Source organism: Balaenoptera borealis (assembly GCF_965194805.1).
Source record: "Balaenoptera borealis genome assembly, chromosome: 13".
NCBI classification, from domain to species: Eukaryota; Metazoa; Chordata; class Mammalia; order Artiodactyla; family Balaenopteridae; genus Balaenoptera; species Balaenoptera borealis.
Window position 1 is genome coordinate 11,151,611 of NC_138870.1, and position 21,333 is coordinate 11,172,943.

General features: G+C 44.4%; 1 protein-coding gene across 2 annotated transcripts in view; it reads left to right on the forward strand.

The window, feature by feature from the left end:
- FAM234B (family with sequence similarity 234 member B) overlaps positions 1-21,333 on the forward strand; it is a 36,549-nt gene that overhangs the window by 1,242 nt on the left and 13,974 nt on the right. For both annotated transcript variants that reach the window (XM_082352592.1, XM_082352591.1), the window contains exons 2-5: positions 9,500-9,898; positions 13,364-13,462; positions 17,071-17,259; positions 18,699-18,829. In XM_082352592.1, coding sequence (XP_082208718.1) covers positions 9,500-9,898; positions 13,364-13,462; positions 17,071-17,259; positions 18,699-18,829 — 818 coding nt within the window. The remainder of the gene's footprint in view (positions 1-9,499; positions 9,899-13,363; positions 13,463-17,070; positions 17,260-18,698; positions 18,830-21,333) is intronic.

Sequence of the window (21,333 nt, forward strand, 5' to 3'; positions counted from 1 at the left end):
CTTGTTGGGCCTCTGGCTCTCGAGCCTGAGCATTTATGAGGGAAATTATTTGGCACCTGCAAGTTGCAGATAACGGATGGAATATTCTTTCAGGAGGCACTCGTGGTGATGTCAACTTCCAGAGCTAATTCAGTACTTTGGGCAGCAGCTCCAAGTTTTTTGTTTTTGTTTTTCCTCTTAAACCTCCAGCATGGGACTGTGCTACTAGAAACGTGCTATTTTAATAAAAGTATATTTATTCTGCCCAAATAAATTTTAGACGTTAAGGCTTTAGAAAAATTTATGGTTTAACCTAAATAAGTTTTAAATATAAAGCTATAAACATTTGTTTGATGGTAACTTAAGGTGTTAGTGGGAAAAACAGTTGTTTTCCTGGCTTGGGTCGAAAGTGCTAGTTGGGTGTCTGGCAGACATCCAGCATAAGGCTTCAGGGGGATTACAGGGTCCTGTTTCTCAAGGAGTTTCCAGTCTGCTACATTGTGGCACGGATGACACTGGGTTGGATATGAATTTGGTATGAATTTTCATTTCTGTTCCCAGATTTCATGACCTCAGACACCTTTTTTTTTTTTTTCCCCACATGTGCTCAGTAGAACATCGGAAGGAACACTGATAATATCTCTCTTGGAATGTGTATGTAACATTGGAATGGAATGGGGGACATGTCCCTCTGCCTGCAGGATTAACTTTGAAGAGAGTAGCCTTGTGTATCCTTAGTGTAGGATGATATCCTCCCAAGGGGTAATGGGATGTCAGACATATTTAGCTTTATTTCTTGTTTTCTTTTAGACTCCTTGCCCCCCTGCTTCCCCTCCAGCATAGGTAATTGTCATTCTCAAAGGCTGGGAACGCAAACAAAATCCTGCTTTCGAAACTCTTGAGCTCTTTTGCATGCGGAGGCTTTGGTATTATTACTCCTGGAGTATTCAGTTGCAGTCACTTGGTCAGCCGACAGCGTAGGGGAAGCACAGTCTGGTCGTTGGGCCTGTGTTTGGGTAGCAGCAGGGCCCTGAGCACTCAGGAGCGTTTGATACTTTTAGGCCCAGGTACAAAGGCCATATGTTCTTTTATGTGATGTGGGTTTTTTGTTTTTTGCTTGTGCTTTTGCTTTTCTCCCTCTTGCCCTTTTCTCCCCTCCACCCCAAATACAGTTTTTAGGTAGAAGTTGCTTTCTTATAGCTCTTTTTGGATACCCTGTATCCAGTTTTGGGTCTGTGAAGCTACTGTCCTGTTTGGGCTACTGTATCATGTTACCTTAGTTAACATTCCCCCCTTTTTTTTTTTAAATTGAGTATCATTGACATATAACATTATACTAGTTTCAGATGTACAACCTCATGATTTGATATTTGTAGATATTGCAAAATGATCACCACCATGACATCCTCACCATTTTTACGTGTAAGGAAGCAGAGTAGAATGGTGGTGAAGAGCATGCGACAGACTTGGGTTAAATCCACTCTTTTTCAGATTAGTTACTTATTCTCTTTAAGCTTTAGTTTCTTCATATGTAATAATAATGTTCTTGTGGAACATTCACTGTATGCCACACAGTAGGGTTATTTGGCGTAGTAAAAGAGATGGATGTCCTTAAGAAGTTTGTTGACCTTTGACATGTGTTAAGTATTCAGTAAGTGTTAATTAACCATTCTTTTTTTTTTTTTTTTAAATTTATTTATTTATTTATTTTTGGCTGTGTTGAGTCTTCGTTTCTGTGCGAGGGCTTTCTCCAGTTGCGGCAAGTGGGGTCCACGCTTCATCGCGGTGCGCGGGCCTCTCACCGTCGCGGCCTCTCTTGTTGCGGAGCACAGGCTCCAGACGCGCAGGCTCAGTAATTGTGGCTCACGGGCCCAGTTGCTCCGTGGCATGTGGGATCTTCCCAGACCAGGGCTCGAACCCGTGTCCCCTGCATTGGCAGGCAGATTCTCAACCACTGCGCCACCAGGGAAGCCCAATTAACCATTCTTATATTCATCATTAGCACCATGATCTTTACAAGTGTGTTACCTTGAGGAAGACCTGATGTAATGTGCATATGACAGATGTCCATCAACCTGGTGAAGAAAGAACAGTTGCTGGGGATGTATTTCGGTCTCGTACCCTTTCACCAAGCTCAAGATGGAAAGATGTTTGGTCCACATGCATAGAATGAGGTTAATTAGTAACAGAAGGGCAGTGTGACAGTCATAAAGCAGGGGGTGGGGCAACTTATCTCTTAAGAATATATATTTTTAGTCCATTTAAAAGTTTAAAGGTCAAACACTGAAGGGAATATAAGAGCATAATGTTATTGTAATGGTTTGTTTTATTATATGTAACTTGGAAAGATTATGTGCCCCTGGATAAACTAATTCATGATGCGATTGATTTACCTTTAGTTGTAGTAGAGTGTATAGGATAGTCTATGTAAAGTGTAGTGCATGTCATAGAATAGTATATATTATAGTATGTTTTCCTGAAAACACTTAGGGGTGGTACAGTTGCATGTCTTTCCTACTGATGTTTTCCTCTATCCCGGGAATGCTATTTACCTAGTAACCCCAGTCGTCCTATAAGGAAAAGTGACAGCCATGGAAAGCTCATTTATGTTGATTTATTCTGAAATCAGTGTCCTCTCTTTATTCTTTGAAAACCTTTCATTGACTAAAAATGTGAGTGGTAGCTGAAATCAGCAGACAAGAGGGTGGGAAAGTTGAAGCAAGGATTTGGTGTCTACTCCTCAGCCTGAGTATAATTTTAGGCAAGTCAGCGTACTGTATACCTCTTTTTCTGTGAATAGACAGAAAAAAAAATATTTACTTAGGACTTCTCTAATTAAAACTTGCAGTCTGTAATAATTAAGCTGAGGCTTGTCTTTGCACTTTCTGGAAAAATATATATTAATAGTGTTAAAGTCAGTATTTATCTTCCTCTATAATTTGGGCACGAACACGTCGCAGTCTTCTGTGATCCCTTGAAGAAAGCCTCTGCGTTCTTGCATGCTTGCCTCTGTACTCCAGAAGTGTCGTGTGTGGGTCAGTTCTTGGACTTTGCGGCCCCCTCTTCTTTCTCTGAGGATTTTTCTATTTTGCCGCACTGTCGTTTAGAAACGTATGTTACTGTGGAGAAGGCAGCCTGATTTTTGTCCCATCATTAGTGACTTGATTCTTTTTCCCTTGGCCTGCCTGCTCATGTGATTCCTTCTTTGTCCTTGAAGTTCAGTGCCTTGACTAGGATATGTTTCAATATTGATTATTCTGTATCAGTTTTTCTTGGGGCTCAGTGGACCCCTTATTCTGCAATTTTAGGTCTTGCTTTACTGCAGAACCTTTTTGGTATATCTTTTAAATGTCATTTTTGGTTCCATTTTCTTTTCTGTTCTCTTTATTAGTTATGCATATATTGGATCACTTTTGTTCTTTATATCTATCCCTTTCTCTCTAGTCCTTTTAAAAGCTTTGATCTTTCCCATGGGAAGCACAGAGATAGTCAGTCCAGGCTTCAGGGCAGACTGCCTGGGTTTGAATCCTTGTACTATCACTTACTTGCTATTTAACTATGGGCCAGGTACTTAAACTTCCAAACCTCAGTTTCCTCGTCTTTAAAATGGAGATAATACTGTGTCTACCTTTAAGAGTTGCTATGAAGATTTACTGAGCTAAGACAGTAAAAGGGTTTGGAAGAGAGCATAGTAAGTGCTCAGAACTGCCAGCCACTGTTGTTATTTCCATTTCATCCTGCTTGATTTTCACAGTCTATCCTTTAAGTCTCTGATGCTGTTTTTAGCCATGTCGGTTCTTTTTGCTGATCTCAGTAAGGATATCCTTTTTAAAATTGTTTTTTTTTAAATTTTATTTATTTATTTATTTATTTAGGCTCTGCCAGGTCTTAGTTGTGGCACACGAGACTTCGCTGTGGCATGCACATGGGATAGAGTTCCCCGAACAGGGATTGAACCTGGGCCCCCTGCACTGGGAGCGCGGAGTCTTAGTCACTGGACCACTAGGGAAGTCCCTAAAATTGCTTTATTTTCTTCCATCGTTTTCCTGAGCTCTCCTTGTTTACTTTTCATCTTCTTTATTGGATTGTCATTTCTTCTTAGAAATACTATATTTTTCCTATGAGCCCTTATTTCAGAGAAGACTATTTCTTGAATTTCTTGGATCCCAGCGGGAAGTATAGGTTCATTATCTCTTCTGTATCGTGGTATAATTTGTCCAGCATTTGTTCTGTAGCCGGTTTCGTTCGCTAGGTTTTGTTGTAACTTCTTTCTTAGGTATTTGTAGAACTTTGCAGTAGCTTATGGACCAAGTACTAATGATGGCTCCTTTCTGATTTCTCTTCATATTTAAATGGGTGGCTGTTTTACAGCCGGCTATTGGCTGACCCGTGGGCTGGGGCAGCTGGAGGCTGGAATCTAGTTTAGGCTGTCAGCTCAGATCCCTTTCCCATCCGTGCTCTTCCTTTGCAGATGTTTCTCTCCTGGCTGGCGTTTGTCACGGGGCCTTAGAGTGCTGACTTAGTGTTTACTTCTCTTTGCTTCTTGTGCCAGCTATCAATTTATTGCCCCTGAGCTGCACATTCAGTTTTGTTGCCTGATCTGTGAAAGTGGATCTGGACCCTTTAAATACCAAGTTTGTCCTTCCTGGGATACAGTCTCCCCATCCTAGGATACCTTTTGGATTTCTCTTCCCATATTTATATTTACTCTCCTATCACTGTCTAATAATTCTTTATATGAAACTGTCCTCTTTGAATTACTGTCTGCTTTCTGTCTCCCTGTTGGACCCACACTGTCCAAAAAATCCTCCTCCCGAGAACTGACAGCGCTCCAGCGCTTTTTTCTAACCTGCCGTGCTGCCAGCCTGCTTCTTATAAAGAGAGAAGCTTGTGCTTTTTCTCCTTCAGTCCTAACCTTGCCTTTGACTCTGTGGTGTTGAATGGGGCTCATTGGTGCTTCTGGGACCCCAAACTTTGTCTTTCCGAGCAAGAGATTATTTGGTTTGGCTTTATATCCGTGGACAAGGGAGGCAGCATAACCGATGGGTTAGGACTGTGGACTCTAATCAAATTGCCTGAGGTTGAATCCCGGCTTTCCTTATTAATTCTGTGATCTTAGGCAACTTACCTCTCTACATTTTCATCTTTTTGATGAAAATGGGAATAATAATAATACCTACCTCTTAGAGTTGCTGTGGGGATTAAATGAGTTAATCCCTGTAAGTGCTTGGACCAGTGCCTGGCATAGTAGCTCTCAGTACCTTTCCAGTTGTCATCCCCATCATCACCATTATTAATTCTGTGAACTCTCCTCATTGCTGGAGACTTGAAATGTATGTCCCTATTCTCACTGTACTTCCTCAGTTGGATACACGTTTCACTGCCTTTGGCAACGGTTTTTCATAAATTCTAGTTTGGGAATGTGGCTGTTTCCCTTTTTTTTTTCTTTTTCCTATTTTTATTTCTTTTTATCCCCCCGCCCCCTGATTTTAGGAAGAGACAGACAGAAAGGCCTTCCTTTGCCATCATTAACTAGAAGCACATAATTTTGTTAGAGGGATCAGTTCAACAGCGGCTTTGTTTTTCAAAGAATGCTTGCAATTTATTTTTATGGATTTATTAAAGAATTTACAGATTTCTGCAGCATGTGCAGTTGAGCTTTCTTCCTGCCTGTGATAGTATATCATATAATAAAAGTGCATTTCCTTTGAACCGTTTTGTTCGCCAGTATTTCAGTCATGATTTCACTTTGGCAAAGGTGCTGTTTTAGGCTGTGTTTGTTGCAGGGTGGAAACTGACCAGCAAGATTGACTAGCGAGACTGAATTCAGTTAAGTGTCGATGCTAACTTTTTCACTAAAAATTGTGCAATGATAGGACAGCTTGAGTGTGTGTAGAAGGTGCTTGGGAGCTTTAGCTGAATCAGTTGTGTGATGGGGCTACCAAGGAAGCTGGCCTGATCCTAGGTTACAGGAATTGAACCGTAGTGTCCTCTCTGACTAGGGGGGACACCGTTCTGCTCTCCTCTGCCCTGGTCACACTGCACCCTGGGGACTGCATTCATGTCTGGGAACCGTCCTTTAAAGAGCACAGACATGTCCCATTGTGTCCAGAGGGGAGTGACCAGGATGTGTGAGCATCTGAAACAATGCTTCTTCAAGTAATGGGTTGAAGAGGTAGAGGTACTTAACCGGGGCTGAGGAGATTGGGTGAGGGCAGTGGGGAGACAGAATGCCAACCATAATAACAGAAGCTGAAATTCGCTGAGTGTGACCCTAAGGCAGCACTGGGAACCATGCATATGTTATCTTATTTAATCCTCGTAACAGTCATATGAGGTAGGAACGGTAATTATCCCATTTCACAAATAAGGAAATTGAGGTTACTAAAGTGAAGAAATTGAATTGAGGTCACACAGTTAATGAGAGATGGAGCCAAGATTTGACTTTAGGTTGCTTACTGTAAAGACTTGAGCTTGTAAATACCGTATCTTACGTTTCTTATGATTGGTATCTTCAAATACTGGTATCTTCAAGTATTGTGCGTGGGGAAGAGGGGTCCCAGAAATTGAAACTAAGACGGGTAGTTGGCAAATGCCCAGAAGTAGATTCCTGAATCAGAGTAAGGTGCTGCTTTCTAGATGCGAGGGTAGTGAGTTCCCTGATAAGGCCTCCGCTGAGGTGTATGCTGAGTGACTGCTTGGTGGGCTTTGGTAAGGAAGTGCATGTTTGGAATAGGGGTGGAGGTAGATTGTGTGACCTTCAAAGTCTCTAAGAACCCTGGGATTTGGGGCTGCTGTGTATGTTTTCCTCTTTGTCAAGTGTATTCTTTGTTTTTAACTTGAAATTTAAAAAATTGTGGTAAAATACACATAATAAAATTTAGCATCTTAACCATTTTTAAGTGCACGGTCTGGTTAAGAATACTCACATCGTTGTACAACCAAGCTTCGGAACTTTTTCGTCTTGCAAAGCTGAAATTCTGTACCCACCAAACAACAACCCCACCATGGACCTCTCCCTCCAGGCGCTGGAAACCACCATTCTACTTCCTGTTTCTGTGAATGTGACTACATATAAGTCGAATCATACAGTATTTGTGTTTTGGTGACTGGCTTATTTCACGTAACGTAATGACCTCAAGACTCATTGGTGTTGTATGTAGCATGTGTCAGAACTTCCTTACTTTTGAAGGCTGAATAATACTCCACCATATGCAGGCAGCACGTTTAAAACATTCTGTCAGGTGTATTTTTTTTTAGCAAAAAAAAAAAAACTTTAAAAAGTATTAGAGTTAATATTACAACAACCTATGGTTCTGTTTGCAAACTATTATAAATTAAGTTATCTGGGATGGTTAGGAATGATGGGCCCTAATTAATGAAACCATTTGGTTCATAGAGGAAATATAAAAATTATGGGAATCAGCTGCACTGACTCTGTGGCATATCCTAGAGGTACTATTTTGCATTAAATTTCTAATAATTGCTTAATTTTCTTATAATTTAATACCTTAAAAAATCAAATTCAGTATTTATTGGACAAAATGAAGTGACATCACCAAGATCACAGTGACCAGAGGCAGAGAACATGAGAAATTCTTCCTTTTCCCCTTTTAAATATCTGGGTTGTATTTTCTTTTTTATATGTCTTCTTAACAAAGGATTTAACCATAGAGTTTACGTTAGTGATAGCTTACCAGATAATTTCCAAAACCAGAAACTTTTTCTTGGTTTTTATTTGGCTATAGCCTGAAATAAAGGCATAAACTCATCTAGTCACTGGCTGCGAGGGCCGGGGTGGCTCAGGAGGAGGTGGGCTTAAGCCCCCCGTAATGTCTGCCTCTTGCCACCCCTGCAAAGATATGGTCTAAGTAAAACCAGGGTGCTTGTTGTGTAAACCAGCCTCAAGACAAGTCCTCCACCTCCTTGTGCTGGCTGGATCCCACCCCTCTCGGCATGCAGGCTCAGAATAGCAATTTTCAGGTAACCACTGTTTACTGAAACATGTACTGAAAGGGCAATAGACTTGCAGGAAGGTTCTCAAAAGTAAATTTTTGGTAAGACGTCTCCAGATGACTTTCAGCATTTGACTTTCTACGTGGTTTCCATAGCGACAGCTGGGAAACCACATATATTGGCCTGTGAGGAGCAGTGTGCAGAGAACAGTTGTTCTAAAGGTTTAGTGGAGGGAATTACCTGGCGGTCCAGTGGTTAAGACTTTGCCTTCCAATGCAGGGGGTGTGGATTCAATCCCTGGTCAGGGAGCTAGGATCCCACATGCCTGGGGGTCAAAAAACCGAAACATAAAACAGAAACAATATTGTAACACATTCAATAAAGACTTTAAAGAGGGACTTCCCTGGTGGCTCAGTGGTTGGGAGTCTGCCTGCCAATGCAGGGGGCACGGGTTGGAGCCCTGGTCCGGGAAGATCCCACATGCCTCGGAGCAGCTAAGCCTGTGTGCCACAACTACTGAGCCTGCCCTCTAGAGCCCGCGTGCCACAACTACTGAGCCCACGTGCCACAACTACTGAAGCCTGCGTGCTTGGAACCTGTTGTCCGCAACGAGAGAAGCCACCGCAATGAGAAGCCCGCGCACTGCAGCGAAGAGTAGCCCCTGCTTGCTGCAACTAGAGAAAGCCCATGTGCAACAACGAAGACCCAATGCAGCCAAAAATAAATAAAATAAATAAACTGAAAAAAAAAAGACTTTAAAAACATGGTCGACATCAAAAAATTTTCAAAAAAAAAAAAAAAAGACTTCCCTGGTGGCGCAGTGGTTAAGAATCCTCCTGCCAGTGCAGGGGACACGGGTTCGAGCCCTGGTCTGGGAAGATCCCACATGCCGCAGAGCAACTAAGCCCGTGCACCACAACTACTGAGCCCACGTGCTACGGCTGCTGAAGCCTGTGCACCTAGACCCCGTGCTCCGCAACAAGAGAATCCACCTCAATGAGAAGCCCGTGCACCACAACTAAGAGTAGCCCCTGCTCGCGGCAGCTAGAGAAAGCCTTCGCACAGCAACAAAGACCAACACAGCCAAAAATAAATAAATAAATAAATTTAAAAAAATGTTAAAAAAAAAAGTTTAGAGGAGTCGCAGGAAAGATTGGAACATCACCAATCTAAGATAATCAAAGGAAATACGCACATTAGGTGTATGGAAGCTTTCCTAGAAGAGCTGTGGTCTTTTTCGTTAGTGAGAGTCACACAAATTAAGAGAGGGCTTTTTAAAAAAAAAAACAACTAAAATGTATTTGAAATTTGCCGCTTTCTCTGTTTCTTTTCCAATGTTCTTAAGCTCATGAAAGCAATAATTCTAGAGCACTGATTTTCTTTTTTTCCCCCATTTCGCTGGAATCTATTTTATAGACGGCTCCAAGGTTCAGGCTTGTCAACCTAGATTTGTTCCGTTCTGTTCTGTTCTGTGTGTTCTCCTAGGTGTTTACTGTTGCTGTGTGTTTGCCCAAGGTCCCTCCTTCCAGGTTCTCCTTGACCGTCTGGCTTTCTGTCTTTTCAGGGAAGAAGAGCCCGGACCTGGGGGAGTATGACCCCCTCACACAGGCCGACAGCGACGAGAGTGAAGATGACCTCGTGCTTAACCTGCAGCAGAAGAACGGAGGGGTCAAGAACGGGAAGAGTCCGCTGGCAGAAGCACCAGAGCCCGACTCGGATGCTGAGGTCACAGGGCCTGGGAAGCCCCATCTCTCGGAGGTCACCACGGAGGGGTACCCCTTGGAGCCCCTGGGGGGCCTGGAGCGGAAGGCGGCCTCCTCCATCGCGTCCTACGTGCGCACATCCGTCTTTCTGCTGATGCTGGTGATCTCCATGGTCCTGGTGCTCGTGTGTGCCTTCCTGATCCCCTGTCCCCCCCGAGACCTGCACAGCACGTGGAGCCGCCACTTGGGCCCCCAGGGAGGTGAGCTGCGGGATTTTTAGCTCTAAGTCTGTAAAACCTTCACGATCGCATGTCATCCCGGCAAGCTTCTGATTACGTTGAAAATTTCCTCCACGTCTTTACACGTTAACGTGCGTGTCGTCTAGCATTTCTCCCCCTGTGTGTGGAGGTGGTTAGGAGGTTAGGATTTGAAATGAGACAGAAAGGTGCATCTGTACGGCTCCAAAACCTTGGGAGGATCGCTGCGCTGTGTGTCTCTGGGGAAGGTCTTAATGAGACGCAGGGAGGGGAGAACCCAGTTTGCTGAGTCCTGTCGTGCAGCTGAGGCTGCATCAGGGGAGAGCAAAGCTGTGGGAAGGGCGGTTTGCAGAGAAAAGTGAAGCTCCCATCCTGGCCAGGCCAGAGGCCACAGCTCCTGTAGGGCCCTTGGGGTTTTGTTGATTGTAGAAGCCTGATCTAAATTGAATTTTCAAATAATTTCTCTTTATTTTTCTTTTTTATCGAAGTATAGTTGATTTACAATGTTGTGTTAGTTTCTGGTGTGCAGCAAAGTGATTCAGTTGTGTACACATCTTCTTTTTCATATTCTTTTCCACTATGGAAAAGATTTATTACAGGATATTGAATATAGGTCCCTGTGCTAGACAGTAGGACCTTGTTGTTTATCAAATAATTTCTTTTCAAGGAAAAGAGAGTTGCTTCCTTGCTGCAACTTTTCTTTCTTGCTCCTAATGGTTGGGATGGTGCTACCCAAGTAATTTTGGCTATTTTGTCTCATTTTGGAGCAGGTTTCTTTATTTTTATTATTATTTTTTTTATTGAATGAAAGAGTCTTTAAATTTTACCGTGCTTTCCAATTTTCAAAAGTTTCACATACATGATTTCCTGTAAACCCCTTTTTTTAACCCCCTACCCCTACATTGCCCCTCCTCCTTCCCTCTCCCCCTGGTAACCACTAGTTTGTTCTCTGTATCTGTGAGTCTGCTTCTTTTTGTTATATTCAGTAGTATGTTGTATTTTTGAGATTCCACATATAAGTGATATACAGTATTTGTCTTTGTCTGTCTGAGTTAGTTCACTTAGCATAACACCCTCCAAATCCATCCATGTTGCTGCAAATGGCAAAATTTCTCTCTTTTTTTATGGCTGAGTAATATTCCACTGTGTATATGTACTGTATCTTCTTTATCCATTCATCTGTTGATGGACATTTACGTTGTGGAGCAGGTTTCTTTAAAGCAGCTTGCTCTGGGTCAAGATTGGGGATCCCACCTAACTGTCAGTGCCGAACGGTCCTGTCCCTCGAAAACTGCACCAGGCCGAAGGGGCTCAGAACACACCAGCCCAACGTGGCGCTTTGGTGTATTGACTATTTTGAGTTAAAGGCATTTGACCAATAGCAGGTGCAAGAGGGCCACTCTGACCTTCGATTCTTCCTGAAAGCAGGAGATGAAACTCCCAGGTGAAAGATGCCCTCCCTATTCCAGGAGGAAAGAACACTCTTATCACCAGAGACGGGAGGTTGAGGCAGAGAGACATTTGTACAAACAGACCTTGTTAGAATAACTCTCATCTTCCTGTAGTTCCCTCATATATTTTAGTTACTTTTCCAGTTGCCACTCTTTGTGCAATGCGGGATATAAACACTGCGGCCTAGCCACGTCTTTGGGTCTTCACTTAACTGTGGGAACTCCCATGCACATGCACAATTTTATTAAATAAAATTTGAGTGCTTTTCCCTTGTTCATCTGTCTTATGTCAGTCCCAGCTAGAAACCTTAAGAAGGCAGAGGAAAAATTTTCCCTTCCCTACAGCATGCCCACACCCCTGCATCATCTTGATCTAGAAACATTTTCTCTCTGACCCTTCTCTGATCCCAGCTGAGTTAGCTTCTGATGAGTTCTGTGTTCTCATCTTTACTTTCTCTTAAGGCGAAACTGGGTGGATATGTCTTACGATATGTTCCTACGCATAGAATGTCTCTCCCTCTCTTCCTTCCTTTTTTGTTTTTTCTAAGTTAGCTCTTGTAATATTTATATGCAGCGTAAAGACTAGTAACGAATTCTTGGTGTATCCACCACCGAGTTTAAGAAATGGGACCTTGTAAAGATCTTTGCAATTCCGCATGTGTCGCTCCTCACCGTATCCCCCTCTCCCCGCCAGAGGGTCTTCCTCTCCTGAGTTTTGTGTCGTTATTCCTTTACTTGTGTTTAAAGTTTTACCACATAGATATGCATCTCTAAATGATATGTTCTTTAATTTTGCCTGTTTTTGAATTTCGTATAAATATTGATATAATCATGTAGTTGTCTGTGACTTGCTTTTTTGTTCAGCATATTTAAAGAATATGTTTGAGGTTTATCCGTATCAATGTACTGTCACTGGAGTTTATTTTCACCACTAATTTTCCATGGTATGAATGTCCTATGATTTATCGATCCACTTTACTGTCGATGAGCATTTAGGTGACTTCTGTTTTTTTAAAAAATAAGTAATGCCACTAAGAAGATTCTTGGGCATGTTTCCTGTTGGAGTGTGTAAGGATTTCTCTAGGGCATAAACCTGGGAGTGAAATGGCTGGGTTACAGGGTATGTGCATGTCCAGCGCTAGGAGTTTCTGTTAAATTATTTTCCGTAGTGGTTGTACCAGTTTACACTTCCACTAGCCGTGTGTGAGTTCTCTCCGAATTTGGCAAGCATCCTCTGACTCCACACTGTTTGGAGGTGTGTGTGGGGGAATGACACTACCTACCTTGTCACTGCCGGGTGGAGATGGAGGTCCAGGCTCCCGTCAGGCGTCTGCTGACACCAGGGCTGGGCGGCTGCCCCATTAATGCTCGGTGGGGATAGAACCGTAGGCTTCCCTCGTGTATGGAGGCCTGAGTGCTGCTAGGTGGGGATGGGAGTCCAGCCTCCCCACCCGGCCTTCTCCGACCTGACGCTGGTGGGGTGAGGGGGACCTTGTTACAGCCCGGCAAGGATTTCCTCTTGGCCTTTGCTATGGGGCTGGCTGGGACCACAGTTTTATCTGTGGTGTTTGGTTGGGGTAGAGCAGTTCTTGAGGAGAACTTTTCTGGCTTGCTAGGCTGTGCCTTTCCTGTCCTTTGGCTGGGGACCAGCTCTTCTGGGGCCTTCTGTGTGTCCCTGGTGGCATTTCGGGGTTGCCAGCTTCTGCAGCACCCTGTCTGGGGTATGAGGCCAAAGAAAACCCAGGGGAGTCACCAGCTTGTCCTTCCTGGGGTCTCGCCGTCCCCAGCCGGTCTGCCTTCTCTCCACCTTCCAGAGTCTTCTCCTGTTTGTTTTATGTGTAACGCCCAGGGATTCTAGCTGTCCTTGGCGAGAGGCACGGGCAGAGCTGGGTCTGTGTATCTTATCTAGGACCCAGAAGTCTGCCTGGTTTTTATGGCGCATTCCCTTTCCAGCCTGGAGCAGGGAGCTGGTGTGTGCAACTTGCTGAGGACCCTGTGTTTCTCATGTGTCCATCAGGTGGGGACCTGTCTCCGCTGGACCTGGCGGACGTGAACGGGGACGGCCTGCGTGACGTGCTCCTCTCCTTCGTGACATCAGGGAACGGGAGCACCGCTGGTAAGAGGGTGCCTTTGGAGGCCTCGGCGGGAGAGGCCGGTTGAGTGGAGGGTGTGAGCTAAGGGGAGGCGCTGGGGCCGCCTCCTGCACGGGCTGCAGTGAGGAGAAGGCCCTCGGGGATCCGGCCCACACGACGGGCCTCGTCGGGGGGCTCCTGCACGTGCGTAACGCCTGGTTCAGGGAATCACAGAGCACGCGAGCTGGAGGGCGCCCCGGTCCAGGGACCCACCTGAGACCCAGGGAGGAGGTTCCACGGCCGCACGCCTGCCCTGAACAGCACCAGCACCTAGGCTGCTTGAGTTTTCTCCGAGTCGGTTCTCCCTGGCCTCTTAGATGATGATAAACACAGACTCTATCTACCTTCCCCTCCCTGGCGGAAAGCATTTGCTCACGTTCTGACATATCTTTATACACATACCTCTTGGCTGGGTGTTCTCCTTTGACCCCGTCTGTTTGCTCTTCCGTCTCTGCTCTCCATCGTGCTCTCCGCGGGACGGGAGGCCGACCCGTACGCGTTGCGTCAGGTCCCAGGCCTGCAGACTTCCACTGGGTTTGGCCAATGGGGAGCACAGGCCAGAAGCTGGAGGAGAGGAAGAGAGTGACCAGAGGGTATTTATTGCCCTGGCTCCCCTCTGCCCGGGCCACCTCAGGCTGGCCGCATCCTTGATCAGAAGTCACAGCCTCTCTCAAGGTGGTCCTCTTACAGGACTTTCTTTTTCTGCATTCCAGGAAACGCTTCCTCCCCCTGTCTCTTTGGGCCTGGGCGTGGCCACGGTTCTGAGGGGCTGTACTATCTCTTGTGGTTTCCCTACACCTTGACCACATCTTTGTAAACAGTCTGTTTATTAAACCTCCACAACTTACCCTAATTGAGTGAGCTGGGTTTTTTTTGGGACCCCAGCTGATACATGTCAACTGCAACAACAACAACAAAAAAGTTGCGTTTTCATTATAGGTACATGGGGGCTTTTGGTTTGTCCTGGAGCCTCCATTTAAGTGGATTCGAACTGAAGTCTGTAAACTGATACAGGAACTCTGGTTTGAGGCTGAGGATGCCCTACCAATTGTTTTTTAATCATTCAGGCCTTGGAATAAACATTTAGGTGTGTTATAGAGAATTCTAGGCTGCATGCCTCTCTGATGTTATTAGAAATACCTTTCTGGGGCTTGTGTAATATGCAGAAGCAATTTGGGCATAGATTTGTTTATGGGAAGAAGCTCCAGCCTAGAAATTGACTTTTATATGATTCAACCTTAATTATGTTTTCTTTCTGCCTATGACTCATTAGCCTTTGAAGTAAAAATTTCCCCCATCCACTTTTAGAGATTTTTTCCAGTCATTTGGTATTTTACATGGTTTGCTACATATCAGGACTCATGATGGCAAGGCCATGAGTTTGGACACAATATGGACCAGCCTGATTTGGTTATAGATTATAAAAGTAATAGTAGCGCTAACACACACATGGTACTTTGTATGTGCTATGCACTGTTGTAAGTACATGACATATTATGAATGAATTTATCCCTCAATGTACCTATAATGTGGACTAATATTATTATCCCCGTTTGCAGTTGGGGAAACTGAGGGGTAGTGAGGTTAAGGAACTTGATCAGTCTCACAGCTGGTAGTGGCAGAGGTGGGATCCAAATGGTGTAGCCGGGAGACTCTGGAGTTCCTACCCTTGACCCTTACGTCAAACTGCTGTGCCCATAACCCCAGCCAGTGGGTTCAAAGATCTGTGCCACTGAACATGAGGGGGATTGTGTTTCTTACTTGTTTGTTCATTTGTTCATTCATCCAACAACTGCTGCGCACCTCACATAGAGCTGCACTGCTTCTTTTGAGCTAAACGAGAGGAGTGTGGTCTCTGCCTCAAGGAGTCGTGGTGTGAAGGGAAAGGGATGACGCATCACCACCGGGAAAAAGACGAGTCACGCAATTGATGTGGAGTCGATAGGGTCATGAAGGAGGAAGGAGAGCACAGTCTATTAATCAGAACATCCCTGGGAAGTCCGGGGGGTAACATACATGGCTGAGATTTGTCATGTAAACCGCTGCTTCTGGCAACAAGGTCTGAAAGGGCGAGCCAGTTTGTCACTTGTTTTTGGGTTGTATGTTTAATTAGCAGTTCTGAGGAATAGGTACAGTGAAGCTTTAAAGCCTACATGTCCTTATCCTTATTAGCTGTTGCTAGAAGTGAAAAGTGGAAGTGTGTGAGGTGGGCCGTATCCCTATCCTGAAAGTGAATGTGAAACTGGCAAGAGAGAAAGTTATTATTCTGATAGGTTAATTGAGTGCCATAAAGGATTGTTAAAGAGCTGAGCTGCTCGAATCCTTTGCCAGCTAGGTAGTGAGTTTGCCCAAGTATTCTTTCTTGGCTGGGGCCAGATCAGCTGATTCCCTGGAACTAGACCAGGAGGACCTCCTGATCTTTGCTAAGTATAATCTTCAGGGTTTTTTGTTTGTTTGTTTCACTTTTTGGCCGTGCCACTCGGCTTGTGGGATCTTAATTCCCCGACTAGGGATCGAACCCGTGCCCGCTGCATTGGAAGTGTGGAGTCATAACCGCTGGACCGCCAGGGAAGTCCCCAGGTTTATTTTATTTTATTTTATTTATTTATTTATTTTAACATCTTTATTGGCGCATAATTGCTTTACAATGGTGTGTTAGTTTCTGCAAAGTGAATCAGTTATACGTATACATATGTTCCCATATCTCGTCCCTCTTGCGTCTCCCTCCCTCCCACCCTCCCTATCCCACCCCCCCATCCCACCCCTCTAGGTGGTCACAAAGCATCGAGCTGATCTCCCTGTGCTATACGGCTGCTTCCCACTAGCTATCTATTTGGCTGCTTCCCACTAGCTATCTATTTTACATTTGGTAGTGTATATATGTCCATGCCACTCTCTCACTTTGTCCCAGCTTACCCTTCCCCCTCCCCACATCCTCAAGTCCATTCTGTGGTAGGTCTGTGTCTTTATTCCCGTCTTGCCCTTAGGTTCTTCATGACCTTTTTTATTCCCCAGGTTTATTTTTTAAAGAGATTGTTTTCTGCTCTCAGGGAGCATTTGCTGGCGATGATTAGAATTCAGGTACTTTGCTTCCTGCTCTATACATATTCTAGATCAGTGTCAATTTTCTGAGCCTAGCTGTGCCTCCCGTTTTTTTTGTTTGTTTGTTTCCAATCACTCCTTTTCCATATTCTTGATTTTGCTCCTTTTATTCAGAAAGCACTTGGCTGCTAGATATGCTCGGCGCTTTGCAAAGCACTGAGGATGCAGAAATGAACGTGACAGGCTTTACCCTTAAGGATATCCCTGTTTAGCGAGGGCTGAGATGACAGACACGTCAACAAGTGTGTTGGGAGAGTAGAGGTGCACACGGGTTGCCTGGAGGATGTCGTCTTACATGAGAGATGTGTTGAACAGATGTGACAGGTACTCTGTTTGCAGACCTTGTTGCCAGAAATACAGGAGGGAGCTGAGCACACAGGTCTGAGTTGCTGCCTTACCTCTATTTCCTTTTGGTTTTCTAGCCCCCCGCTCATCTCTCCCTCTTATCTCCTCTGCCTCCTGCCCTTTCTTGTCTCTTGTGTGCTTTTAGGTGTCTCAAGGCCACCTGCTGTCCTCGTGTGCCTTTCGGGGATGAATGGCAGTACGCTCTGGTCTAGTCCCCTCCCCGAGGAGGCCCGAGATATTACCTGTCTGGATCTAATGCCAGGGAGAGTGGCCGAAACCGTCTGCCTTGTGACGGGGACACACAAGATGCTCAGCGCATTCAACGCGACATCAGGTAAACATCACTGACTGCGGGGGCTTCACTGGTGGCACAGTGGTTGAGAATCTGCCTGCCAATGTAGGGGACACGGGTTTTTGCCTGGTCCGGGAAGATCCCACATGCCGCGGAGCAACTAAGCCCGTGAGCCACAACTACTGAGCCTGCGCTCTAGAGCCCCCAAGCCACAGTTACTGAGTCCGCGTGCTGCAGCTACTGAGGCCCGCGTGTCTAGAGCCCGTGCTCCGCAACAAGAGAAGCCACTGCAATAAGAAGCCCGCGCACCGCAATGAAGAGTAGCCCCCGCTCGCCGCAACTAGAGAAAAGCCCGCGTGCAGCAACGAAGACCCAACACAGCCAAAAATAAATAAATTAAAAAAAAAAAAAAAAAAAGATCACTGACCATGAGAGATCCCTGTTCCTGGGAGGCCTAATCTCAGGTTAGAACAGTCTGGTAGGGAAGGGACCGTTGCACTCTCCCATGGTGGGAGGTCTGATTTCCTGCTCTGCAAGGTGGATATTAAGGGAAATAAGGAGAAAGGGTTTGAGCAGAATGAGTAATAGATCCGTGGTTCAACCTGTTTGGTGATAGGATGGGGCTAAACTCAGTCATCCAAACAGAACCTATCCCAAGGCTTTCAGTTTCTAAGTAATCTCCCTTCTCTGTTCTTTGTATAGAAGACCATGGAGCTTTTTCTCTTTGTATTCAATATTTGACATACAAGTGTTCACATGTAAACTTGGGCATTAACCACTGAAAAATATGCCAGTGAAGAAACTAAGGTTTGTGGAGGCATGTTGATTTGGCCTCTTTTATCTTTTTATCACATTCAGACATGTGACAAAAGGAACGGAAGAGAATCAAATATAATGAAGGCTCCTTACAGAGTCTTATACTTCCAGTATGCTTAACCTTCGACTTGAGTGAAGCTGAGTAAAATAGCCTCCTTCCTAGTTGTAAAGGTTGGAGTTTGGGAGTGGGGTTCTTCTGAGTGAAAAAAATTTGCGTGTGAGTTAACTCTAGCAATGAATTCATCTTGAAAACCTTTTATGATTTCTCTACTTATATGAACACATGGTAGAAGGAGCGAGTTGGGCTTCTGTTTGGCTGCCCCTGGATGGTTCCTTAGGAGTTGGAATCATCTCTAACAGATCAATTCCTCCATCCCAGACAACTGGGCTCTTCTTTCTTAGAGAGTCTTCAGCATGTCCATGTTACCTAAAAAATCCAGGTGTGAAGTTATTATATGGGCTTGTTAGCCAGATACTTGAGGATTTCAGTGCATACTCCCTGCTCCATTTCTCCCCAGTAAGATAAAAACGAAAGGAAAAAGTGTGTAGGAGTTGCTGTCTGTCATTCAGCCTGTTGAGTCTCTTTTCTGGCCTGGGAGCATTGCATCTGCCTTTTGCAGAGGCAGAAATCCCTAATTGTGATGAGTGTACTTATCTTTCCCCAGGGAAAGCCATTTGGACTTTAGACCCACACTACTTATCGAACGGTACCCTGGCTGCCCCAGGCGTGGTGCTGCCAGACCTGGATGAAGATGGCATTAGAGATCTCGCAGTTCTGGCCATTGGGGAATTGCAGGTATGCGCCATGTTAGGTGGTCCTTGTCTCTTACAGGGCAAGTGTCAACTTTGGTCGTTTCCTAGTATCATTATTAGAAATGCTGCTTGAAACCTTCTCATTACAAGGGCTTAGGTTTAAATAAATTCTCCTTGTGAGATTAAGTGAATAGATTACCATTATGAACCCATTTTCCAGGTCCCATTGACCGACATGGCAGAGCTTGGGAGCCAGATAGGTCTATGTTTGAATTCCTGCTCTACTGCCCTGTGGCCTTGGGCAAACCACAGAGCCTATCCCAGCCCTGGTTACTTCGTATGTAAAGCGGGGATGTTATTCTACTTGCAGGATGGTTATGAACATTAGAACTAACATATATGAAATGCCCAGAGTGGTGCCTGTTTTTCACCAAGTGTACATATTGTTGATTTTACTATGTATATTTAACTTTTATTGCAGCTATAAAACAATGAGACAGACGGATAGAAAGCTCATAAGATATACATAGAAAAAAATTGTAAGTCAAACAAGTAATAACAACAGCAACCAAAGAAAGAGTTGTCGTTTAAGCTGTGCCTGCAGACTTTGGTTCTGGTACGGTGGTCCCTAAATTATGCTTCTCAATTATGCTTTGCTGGAACTCCAGTGACCTGGAACTAGTTATTCTCTGCACAGATAAAATAATAGTAGTTTTTTTTTTCTCCGTAAATCACAGGAAAGAATATATTAATGGATAGAATTATCTCAATTTTAAGTTTTTATTCCTGAAGCTTTTCTCAGAGCTCCTGTCAGACTTTCTCTTAGACTTTTTCTCAGACTATCTAGTGTGAGTCTGCCAGGAAAGGCTCGTGGACAGCAGTCAGTGAGGAATATCTGTGGGAAAATGTGGCTATCGATCGTTGTGCCTCATTTGATAGCTGATTTTAATTTTACTAGACCTTGTTGTGATTTTTGTAATGTATATATGGAATGGAGTTACAAAATCTGCCAGTAAAATTATTTAGAATGGAATTAAATCTATCAGTACTTTACGGTTTTCTGTTAAGAGCACCGTGAACTAACTCAGAGTACTCCACCAGTCACAAGTTTCAGGAGCCCTGCTCTAGTGCCTCAGACGATACTTTACGTTTGTGAGGTGAGAGAAAAGAAGATAGATAGTGAGGGATATTTCCGAAGGCTAGTCGCTTTTAGGGGTCCTTTCTGTTTGTTTTTCTTCAGCTGGTCTCAAAGTAGACTGAACCAAAATGTCAGGAATTCTTCACATAATCTTTTTTCATTCCAGTCACTGTGAATAAAGAGACCTGGGAGTAGGGAACATTTTAATGATTACATCCATCAGGGAGTGATTCTCAGAAGGTCCTAAAGTGGAAAGTATGGGGAGTTTCTTTTTTTTTTTTTAATTTTATTTTATATTGGAGTATAGTTCATTTCCAATGTTGTGTTAGTTTCAGGTGTACAGCAGAGTGATTCAGTGATGCATATATATTATATCCATTCTTTTTCAGATTCTTTTCCCATATAGGTTATTGGGTTTTTTTTAATCTTTATTGGAGTATAATTGCTTTACAATAGTGTGTTAGTTTCTGCTGTATAACAAAGTGAATCAGCTATACATATACATATATCCCCATATCCCCTCCCTCTTGCGTCTCCCTCCCTCCCAGCCTCCCTATCCCACCCCTCCAGGTGGTCACAAAGCACTGAGCTGATCTCCCTGTGCTATGCGGCTGCTTCCCACTAGCTATCTGCTTTACATTTGGTAGTGTATATATGTCCATGCCACTCTCTCACTTCGTCCCAGCTTACCCTTCCCCCTCCCCGTGTCCTCAAGTCCATTCTCTACGTCTGCGTCTTTATTCCTGTCCTGCCCCCAGGTTCTTCAGAACCTTTTTTTTTTTTTTTTTTAAGATTCCATATATATGTGTTAGCATACGGTATTTGTTTTTCTCTTTCTGACTTACTTCACTCTGTATGACAGAACCTAGGTTCATCCACCTCACTACACATAGGGGAGTTTCTTTTTAAAGGAATTATGGTTGTTAGCAGAAGCATAGCAAGACATAGGAGAAGTGGTGGGTTCAGCGCAGTGGCTTCATCTTCATACTGACTTTTCTGACCTCTATACCAGCAAAAAAAGAACCTGAGGGACGTGTCTGCTCCGAGCAGCAGATGTGGTAGGAGGAGTGAGAGGTATTAGGCCTATGATACAGAGGGGTGGCATTCTTAGATCTGGGGCTGGAGTGAGGCAGGCCTGGGACACCTAGACACGGTTGGGGTTAGAGGACAGATCTGGGCTAGCATGTCAGCGGGAAGGGACCTCAGAGGCCGTGAAGTTAACCCCTCACACTGTGCTCCAGTCGCTGATACACTGTTCCAGATACATTGGCACCCATTCCCTCTGAGTCCTCAGGCTGATGGCAATAGTGTGCATTTGTGAGGCAGTCCATTTTGTTCTTGGCCCACTCTAGAAAATTCTTATTGGTGAGAAATCTGCTTTCTCATAGCTTCCATTCATGGTGCCGGCT